Raw genomic sequence first — 10,556 nt, 5'->3', positions numbered from 1 at the left:
AACGAGTACTTAAATTAGCATACGGAATAAGCATTTTAAAAGTGTTTCTGCTGCAAGAATGTTTAGTAGCAGTTCTTCCTGTACTTCTTGCCTACTGCAGCCAAAAACATTCAGTGATCTGAACCAAAGACTGAAGCAATTTTGAAGTATTGTTGGCCTAGGACGAGGGTATTGTATAGCGAAAGTCTTCATGCATGCACAGAGTATACCAGTAAATCTTAGTATTCAAGCACAAATAAACAAATAAATACTGAATATTATAACAAAATTCTCTCATTTGTGGGAGCACCTTTGGCACAATCCTGATTGGCTTGATAGCATCCCATCTCTAACCAAGAATGTGACATGCTCACCAAGTGCTTTCTTGCACACCAAAGAAGCTAGAATCGAATTTTTAAGCTAGGACCTTAGAAGGCCGCGAAGTAACACATTTGTTTGGAGGAGAAAACAAACATAGATGAAAACAGTAATGCACTTTGCCTAGTTTAACCATTGAGTGCTCAGCATTAGTTATATTAATTTAGCCAGATATCACATGAAACAAATGAACATGTCATGAATTAATAGGTGATCTGAAATAAAAGTACTTACGCCGAAGCTTGGGCGGAAAAAGGTGATTTATTTATTTGAAGACAATTTAGTTTTGTGTCAAGCCTTCTGATGTGCTCCTGCCAGCCAATAAGCTTGTTAAAAAACTATGCTTGCACAAGCAGCAGCTGTCTATGCACAAGTTCACCTTGCTCCTCCGATGCTTGGAAGAACAAGTACAGCTGAAGAAATTTTCTACGTTTTTCTCTTTTACCGCTATCTTTACGGTTTCATTCCAATGATACCTCGTAAAAATCGACACACTGGCATTTAATTGGCCCTGTAAGGCATCTGAAATGTCATATTCACCGAAAAACTCTCTGTACGAACTTCAACATTTCCGCAGCTTTAACACTTGAAGCTAACTGACAGGAAACAAAGTGCTCTGCATTTAAGCATCATGGGGTCCAAATGTCGTGCATGTTCCACACTTTGGCAGTACTAGAAGAAGAAGCTGCTGTTATATATGTCCAAACCTTGTATATGTTGTTTCTCTATTCAATAAAGAATTGATGTAATGTGTACGTAAACACGCGTCTTTGTGAACAATTATTGTTCTGCATTTACTTACATATCTGGTCATTCCAAGAGTATTTGTCAAGCAACAATTTATTTATGCATAAACCATATACACACTGAGCACATAACACACAATGTGTGAAACATGCTACAAAAAGCACAGCACGCTGATTGGACAGAGCTCAGTAGTCTCCTCCCAGGTCAAACCGTAAACACCGATGGACAGACTGCAGCCGTTCAAAGAATTGGTACAACTCTGCTGTGTCGCATTTGGTCACCACGTGAAAAATACAGCCGCACTAAAATCGCCATGAAATAAACAGAAATGCACTATTCACAAATGAGATCAGTGTCGGACAGCAACGAAATCAAACTCAAAAGCTTGCTTGCACCGGACCATAGAGACTCTATGAAATGTAATGTTCATCACAGTAGCAGCTTGAAATAGCTGACGTAAAGCTCAAAGCACTCGTATTTACCATAAAATGATGCTCCTGATTACAAGTGAATAATAAAGAAAATGAATTGTTGTACAGTAACTGGGCACGTTTCATTACTGCCTCGTGATTAGAATGAGCTAAAATGAAATATAACAGGTTGCACCTTGTCATGAACTTGTTTTCATGAACAACAGTCTAAACTCACTATCCGCTGCATTGTAGCCACATACTCTTTCTTTCGCAATATCTTGAATATGACAAACAGTTGTTCTTGGCTTATAGTGCAATATCAATTAAGGTGAAGCTAAATTTAGCATTGCCATGGTCTTTACAGAAAACATGGCATGGCTTAGCAAGAACAGTAATGTGGTGGCTGTAGGAGAGCCCTGCATACATCGCTCTTCTGGCAAAACTGTCAACTTGTTTGTGCTGTTATATCTTTTTGCATAGAGGTGGCATTTTGCAATGTCGTTTTGTTTAACAGCATGCTTGCAAACAGTACTTGCCCATTTCATTCCAAGTAAGACAGCAGTATATGTCACTTGTGGTGACGACAGAAAAAAAAAGGACAACTAATTTTCTCGATGAACAAAAGTGCAGTGCCTACACCTGTGGCATGCTCAGCTGCCCATTACAAAGGCGACAGGATGCAGAAATGCAGAATGGTTTCACCATACAAAAGGCATAATGCTGTATGGTTCCTTCCAGCGTGAATATTTTTTTAATTATCAATACAGACATTTTTCTTTCTCTACCATTCTGGATAGAATAAGCAGGAACTGCTTCCGAACATGTCACTGAAGAGAACAAACCAGAAAATGCCAAATCTGCACAAATATGAGCACAAACAAAGCAACAGTTCAGCTAAGAGAGCTCTTTACATCGTGCTCCTCTAGCGATGCCACATTACCTACTTAAAATAATGTTCAGATTGCTTTCTTTGACGTCTGCCTCCTCTCACTCGCTAGTGAGCAGTGTGCAAGTTGCGAGTGTGACAAATCACTGCAAATACATCAACCGGATTGCAATTGACAAAAACTGTCAGGCCTCACTGTTCCACTCGTCAGAGGCCCCTCCCAATGACTCAACGGCAGCCCCCTCACTATCGCTCGTTGCGAGCCCTTCCTCGATGGCCAAGTGTGGCATATCATCCACAAACTGGGCAGCCCCACAACTCGCCAAATCCACGTCGTCCTCAGCACCAAGGGCCACACGAGCATAGTCATCAGTGTCGATTGACTTGCAAAAGTGGATTGCATATTTCAGTTTTTCACGCAGCACGGCACGGCAGGAATAACGTGGCATCTTCAAGAGGAAGAAGCAGGTGTAGCTTTCGGGAAGAAAATGGTCTGCTGGACTGTACTTGTCCAAAACCTGCAAGAAAGAAGAGCATTCGTGCCTATGTAATTTAGGAAAAAGTGCTACTGATGATGAAGCAAGAAAAGTCAGTTTCACCACAAGGGTGAAGCAATGAATGTGACGACAACAGATTGAAATGTCATACGAAGTAAGACCAGCAGCTCACTCCTTTAGGAAACATGGCCGCTGCAGTGAGCAAATTGACTTTTACTCTCTATGGCTTCAATGCAAACTTTGCGATGACAGCACAACATGTACAAAGGTATGAGCCATCTACTAATCACCTCTAAACATACAGCGCGCATGACGATGGGTAACCACGCCTGGCCAGTCAAAGTGTGCATTTCATGCTGGAGCCATGCAGCACCCCCTCCGGCTCTCATTTCCATGCACCTTTCGCGCAATGAAAGATGCCCGGTGCATCTCTTCTCTGCTTGTGCAGCGATAGTCGGCAGCCCTCGCACGCTTTCACTTGCATATAGAGCGTACAATGTGCAGGGCAATGTTATTTATTTGGACTTTATACGGAACATCAAACATCACAGCGATGCCGATGGCGCAAATGCACCGAAGTTTCCATGTAATTGCCATTGCAATGAACCTAAAAGCCACTTGCATAAACCTGTGAGTGACAAGAGCTGCGACAGCCAAGATAACATCTCACTTTCACATGATATCGCTGTTGCAAGAGATCCTGCTCATTACTCGTGAATTCAGGTGCATGTAGAATTTTTACTAGCAAAGTGAAAGTATGTACAACTACATATACTCCTCGGCAAAAGCTCTGTGTATGCTATTTATTGTGATGCTACCTGGCATGTACTCTGCAAGCTGTTACCTTCAGAAGTTCAGTGCACACATTGTTTTTCCACCTTTTATGTTTAGTTTTTTATGCAATTACATATACTAGTGTAATAAACAAAAGGCTTTAAAAAAAGATCACATGACCAATGTAAACACTAACTATAACATGCTTTCACCAGCGCAAGGCAGATACCACACAGAGCGTACAGTTTTATGTTTTGTGTCATGTTCACTGTGTGGTGTCTTTTTCCATGCTATTAAGGGGTACTGACTAGAGCTGTGTGAATAGCTAAATCTTGGGTGCGAAGCGAATTCGAATATTGAAGTATGAGTGCAAATCAAATAGAATATTTTTCGAATATTTCTCAAATATTTCTAGAATATTTTTCGAATACTTCGAAGCGAAATTGCAGAACAAGTTAGAGAGGATTCCTAAGCATATTCTTATGAGATAGCAACATGAAAGTGTTTCTTTTCGCTGGGTTGATGAAGCACTGGCGGGGTGATGTTTCATAGTTGTCTTATCAAGAATGAGGCAATGTAGAGGCCAAATTTTATTTATGTACATGATTTGATGCAACCAAAGTGTTGCTGACAACACTTTACACGTGATAGGCAAAGATGCCATTTCCTCAGTCTCTCCTCCTGTTTCAACTTCTGTGGAAGCCCAACTGATGTGGCGGACAAGGGTGTGCTCCCTTCAAGTCCGGAATTCCAAATCTGCCTCGTAGACGTCGATATACAAGAACATCTGAAATTTTGGATGCTAAAAAGCTTTGATTCCGATTTTTCGGACTTCCCGCCCAAATTTCAGGTCCAAAACAGCATTAATTGAGCCCTCACCTCTGCCACATCTTTCATCTCCATGTTGGAACCAGCGTTTTCTTGAGTTAGTACTTTTGCGACCGTAGCAGAGCTTGAAAGGCAGCTTTGCCGCAATGCCGGGATGTGATGAGGTGAAGCATATTGAAAATCTAGGGACCACTTCCAATCGGACCTTGACTGTGTCTTGGCAAAGTTCGACCATAACGGAGCTTGAAAGACAGCTTTGCCGCCATACCGGGTGTGATGAGGTGAAGCACATTGAAAATCTAGGGACCACTTCCAATCGGATGTTGACTGTGTCTTCGCCACTATCTTACTCCGTGCCGTGGTCTTGGCAAAGTTCGACCGTAACGGAGCTTGAAAGGCAGCTTTGCCACAATACGAGAGTGTAATGGGGTGAAGCATATTGAAAAATCTGAAGGGGTCACCTTCAATCGGACGCTGACTGTATTTGTTTTTGGGAAGTTCGAATAGTTCGAATAGTAAAATTCCAGTGCGAATCGAATCGAATAGCAAACGCTATTCGAAATATATTCGAAATTTCGAATATTCGCACACCCATAGTATTGACACAAAATTTCACAGCCAAGACAGCCTGCAGGATCGATTCCCGTGAACATGCGTATATCATCTGCAAAATATCTACAGCGAATATAGCTTGGAAGGTATTTTATGTGAATTTTGAAGTTCGTACGCGTAATCCAGTGCTATACGCCGCACCTCGCAGCATTGACACCCTTGAAAGTGACCCAAAGTGAACCGCCTACTTCCCCGACGTCACCACGCTGCAGCCGGTACAACAAGTTATGATGACGTCATAGTCGCCTAGGCTTGTGCGAATAGCAAATTTTAGGTTCGAAGCGAATTCGAAGTGAATAGTGATTTTGGTCGAATAATTTCGAATCGAATTCGAATAGTATATGTCACATATTATAAAGAAAAATGACCGTATTTGTCATGACACAACCAACCGGCACAATGTTTCAAAATTGTAACAGGCATGTGCAAATGTCATTCTTTTTGGTTCAAAGGAAGTGGAAGCAACCTTGAATAGTAGCAGGATTTGGCTTTCGGTAGAATGCAGGTAATAACCTGTAAAATATGTGACGTTTTAAAATTTACTATACTCGGGGCATATAAGCTGGTATAACAAGCTCTTAAGCTTAAAAAATGATGAATCGATGTGAGGGTAATCTGTTCATTTAACCTTGAAAGAGGGCTTCGCGGCAGTGCGGATTCTTCCTGGAAAGGTGCATCCACGGCATAGCACTCCTCCACTGCAGTGAAACCACCTTTACAAGGGGGTTACATGCGGACTAATATACACCTATTCGTTTATTTCGAATACTTCGAAATTTCCAATAATTTAAATTCGAATCGAAGCGAATTCGAATACTGTAATATTCGTTCGAATATTCGAAGAGCTCGAATATTCGCACAAGCCTACAGTCGCCATTTCTCTTTTGCCGCACTTGGCATTGCACGGACTGCGCGGAAGTTCGTCAAAGCTCTGTGTGCTGACGTGGTCAAGCGTTGCACATGCTAGGTGGTGATAGTTGCACCCAGAGGCTTGTCGTTTTTGGAGCTATCTCAAACCGAAACTGAGACCGGTCGGAATTGAAGAGCTTGTAATTAATTATCTGTCGCACGCTGCAGCAAACGATGTGCTGTGTTATCACTAACAGGGCCCCAGCAACACATTTCAACAATAAAACGCGCAGCCAAAATTTTTGTGTCAGTACTCCTTTAATAATAAGGGGCAGTAAATCAAGTCAACTTGTCCAGCAACAAGTCCTTTTTTAGTATACTTTATATTGCAACTAAAAGCATTAAAAAGTCTCACTATGAATGACACTAGGGAACAAATGCTCTCTGATATATTTCACTCATGGGCAAATGCTCTATTTGTGTGAGTTGTTTAATTGCCAAATGAAACCATTAGCTAAATAAAAATTCAGCCTATGGCCGAAGAAGAATGGGCCACCAAAGAAAAACAAGTGACACCAGATAGTGATACTTGAACAAAGATTCACACAAGGTGGCCATAAGGCAGTACAGATGCCTAACTTAAAGTCAAACTTGCCACATTTCTGTAGAGGTATTTAAAAACCTCTTATTACCACCAATAACATTTTACTTTCCTTAGTGCTAAAATGCCTATATCGTCAAGTGGCAGTTATGGGCATCAAACACACAAACAATACACTTCATGATGTCTAGAGCAGCCGCTAGTATACGAAAGCTAGATGGCTTCAGAAATTCTGGCCGTTTGCAAAGAAGGTACTATTTCGTGTGGGTAATTTAACCCTCATTTAGCAGTGCAATGTTGTACCACTCAGAGTAGTCGAGTGCTTTGTGTATTGAGCACAACAGACATGCAGGAGGGAACCTGAAGATAGAAGGAAATCTAGGGCCTTTGCCAGCTGCATGATTAGCCAGTTCTAACAGTGAACTTTCTGTCTCTGAAGTTTGAAGTTTATTTATTTCATTATTTTTGTGGTACATGTATTTACACTTTTAGGGACCCAACAAAATTGTTAAAGGGTCCCTAACGGCATTATAACATCAAAAACTCTAAATGGCAACAGCATGAGAAGGGAATATTTAGTCATCAAAAATACAAGGAAACTTATCAAGACAGAATGTGGTCTCATAGGCAATGCTCACCGTTACTAAAGAATAAAAACATGACTGGCACGATAATGCGATGTAATTAAAGCAACAGGAATTCATTCTGTAATATGTATAAGTGAGAGTAAGAACATTGTGGTAGCCTCGATGCTCACCGGAGCCGAAGACTACCGCGGGTTCAGGCTTAGCGAGCCACAGGGCCGCGTCTACCGGGAAGCAAAGTGGTCATACTGCATGTGCTACCTCGACGACATCGTGATTTATTCACAAACCTTCGAAGAGCACTTGGCCCATGTTGCCGATGTGCTCGGGAGGGTGAGGGCTGCCGGGATGACGTTAAATCCCGCGAAAGCCCAATTAGCGCAGACTCGAGTTCAGTTACTTGGGTTTACGCTGGGCGAAGGCTCCATTGAGCCAGACCGGGAGAAACTTCGAGCAATCCTCGATTTCCCCGTGCCCAAGGACGTACGCGGCCTGCGCCGCTTTCTTGGAATGGCCAACTTTTACCGGTCGTTCATTCCGTCCTGTGCCCAAGTGCAGGCGCCCTTGACCAAGCTCTTGGGTAAGTCTGCGGTGTGGCGATGGGGACCTGAGCAGCAAGAGGCGTTTTGCCATCTGTCTAGCGCCATTGCGGAGACAGCGCAGCTCAAGCTCCCCGACCTGACCAGACCGTTTGTTGTCCAGACTGACGCGAGTGATCTGGGATTAGGAGCAGTTCTCCTACAGGAATACGATGGCGTGTTGCAGCCGCTGGCCTTTGCCAGCCGCTCGCCTTTGCCAGCCGCTCGCTGATACCCGCGGAGAAGAATTATTCCGTGACTGAGAGGGAGTGTCTCGCCATCGTGTTTGCACTGCGTAAGTTTGACGTCTACCTGGATGGGACGAAGTTCGTGGTGCAAACAGATCACAGCGCGCTAAGCTGGCTGATGCGGCTCAGTGAGCCTGCGGGCAGGCTGGCGCGCTGGGCTCTCTTAATACAGCATTATGACTTTTCAGTGCAGTATCGGAAGGGGAGCACTAACGTGGTAGCTGACGCGCTATCCCGTGCCCCAGTGTCTACCGGGAGCCTGGATCCCGGTGCGACAACCGCTAGCGGTGCCTTTGCGCAAGCAAGCGTCGGGGGCGAAACGGCGGCTCGGCGGAGAGAAGGGTGAGTGCGCCGACGAGCGAACCCTTTCCGCGAGCCAGGCAAGCAGCGCGCCGCGACGCGGGCGAGAGGGTGAGCAACACGTAAGCGAACCCATGACGCCGACGCAAGCGGCAGCGATGGCTGCAGTCCTGAGTGGGAACGATACCAGGCTCCCCTTTGGGAGGATGGGAATCGCTTTCAGCAGGCAAGAGCTACTGAAGGCCCAGCAAGATGATCCGTTTTGTCGCGAGTTGAGCGACGGTCTCAGGGAGACGGAGCGCCGTGACGCTGCTGGTAGTGCGGCGGGCGCAGGGGGACGGGAACCGGCGTGTGTCGCTGGGTCCCCCGCGGATACATACTTGCTGGACCATGACGGGCTCCTGCTGAAATACATAGCCACCGATGAGGAGTCCGTGGACCCGTTTAAGGTGGTTATGCCCAAAAGTCTGAGAGCCGCACTATTGCGATCCTCTCACGACGAACCCATGGCCGGTCACCTGAGTGGCTCCAAAGTTTTTGCAAAACTGAGCAAGACTGTGACCTGGCTTGGCATGAAGCGTGACATTTTCCGCTATTGCCGTTCCTGCCATGTCTGTCAAGCGGTGAAATCAAGGGGTGGCAAAGCGCCCGGCCTGATGAAACCGATTGTCAGTGAGCGTCCATGGCAAGTAGCCACCTGCGATCTAATGGGGCCGTTCCCCAGAAGCAAGCAGGGGTTCATACATCTGATGGTAGTCGTGGATCATTTTTCGAAGTGGGTGGAATTGTTTCCGCTTCGGAAGGTGACAGCGCGAGCGGTGCTTGAGAGGCTGCAGGAAGTGTTTTGTCGGTTCGGCTTTCCGGAAAGACTGATTACTGACAATGCGTCGTATTTCACCGCTCGGGTGTTTGGTGATACGTGCCGTTCCCTAGGAATTAATCACTGCACCACTTCACCCTACCATCCCCAGTCCAATTTGACGGAGCGAACCAATCGTACGCTCAAACCGATGTTGGCGGCCTTTGCCGAAAGTCAAAAAGACTGGGCAGACCATTTGAGTGAGCTCGCGTTCGCAATCCGAACCTCCGAGAGTCGCTCTACTGGTTTCTCTCCTGCTTTCCTCAACTTCGGAAGGGAGTTGGCAAATCCGGTGACCAGTGTCATGCAGTGCCAGCTCGGAGACGAGGAAGCACCAGCAGACTGTTCTGCTTACGCATCAAAGCTTCGGGACAGGCTTTGTCGAGCTCTCAGTAGAGCAAGGCAGAGTTTGGCATCGGCCAGGGCTGCGCAGAAGGCCCAGTATGACCGGAAACATCGCCATCTTTCATTTAAGGTAGGTGATCTTGTCCTGAAGCGCAACCACGCTCTTAGCGACGCGAGCAAGGGGTTCTCAGCCTCGCTCGCTCCTAAGTGGCTTGGTCCGTACTGAGTGGAGAAAGCTTGGACTCCGCTCGCGTACTTGCTGAAAGATCCGCTTTCGGGAAAACTCAGCCGTGCCCACATCGCAGACCTGAAAGCCTTTGCATCGAGGTCTGACGAGCTCCCGCCAGCGCCCAGTGGCACTGCGCGCAAGCGACGGGGCACACCCGGGGCGGCGGACCGCATTCGGACCACGCACCGGTATAACCTGAGGAAGCGGTCACCTTAGTGATTTCGCGCCGGACGGCGGACTTATTTCCGCAACCGAAGGCCCTCACATTGCTATCTAGCCTCAGTTGCCCAACTTCTTTACGGCCTGTGCTCGCAAAGAAGTAAGCCCCGCCCAGTTTGCTGCTATTTTTGTTTGTTTGAGTGTTCATGTTTATACTTGATGTGTTTCTCGTATTGTTTGTTCGCATATGGAGTGTCATTTTGTGTTTGTTTACTTTTCCGCCGTGTTTTTTTTCTTTTGCCTGCGGAAGGGGTCGTGCATACTGGTGCTTATGCGGGGGGAGAGGTGCGAAGGACGCTACGCGCCTTCCATCGTGTGGCGCTTTGGGAGAAGCCCGTCTTCGGAGCTGTGTGTGCGTGTGTGTGTGTGTACGTGCGTGGTGGATCTGTGCGTGCCCTGGAAGTGTGCGGCGTGGTGACGACACCATATGAAACCACCTTCACCCTATCGCCGTGGACCCTGGAGGTGTTCGGGAACTTGCTGACGTCAGGCGGACCGCCCGGCTGTGTCCTTGTCTCGGCCGTCGCCGAGAAGCCTTGCTGCCGTTTGCCTCACGGCTGCTGCGCGAGACTAGCTGACATGGCAGCTGCGCCCGGCTCTCTGCCGACGCCGGGACGCCTTGCAGCCAAT

The 10,556-nt window shown here is 46.3% G+C and overlaps 1 protein-coding gene across 1 annotated transcript in view; it reads right to left on the bottom strand.

The window, feature by feature from the left end:
• Positions 1 to 1,179: 1,179 nt before the first annotated feature.
• The window catches only part of LOC119383035 (E3 ubiquitin-protein ligase HERC2), a 111,389-nt gene continuing 102,012 nt past the window's right edge, over positions 1,180 to 10,556 (bottom strand). The window contains exon 75 of the mRNA XM_049412394.1: positions 1,180 to 2,921. Coding sequence (XP_049268351.1) covers positions 2,589 to 2,921 — 333 coding nt within the window. The 3' untranslated portion in view covers positions 1,180 to 2,588. The remainder of the gene's footprint in view (positions 2,922 to 10,556) is intronic.

This window comes from Rhipicephalus sanguineus, chromosome 2 (assembly GCF_013339695.2).
Source record: "Rhipicephalus sanguineus isolate Rsan-2018 chromosome 2, BIME_Rsan_1.4, whole genome shotgun sequence".
NCBI lineage: Eukaryota > Metazoa > Arthropoda > Arachnida > Ixodida > Ixodidae > Rhipicephalus > Rhipicephalus sanguineus.
The sequence above is the reverse complement of the archived record's forward strand: the minus strand, read 5'-3'. Positions and strand labels throughout refer to the sequence as shown.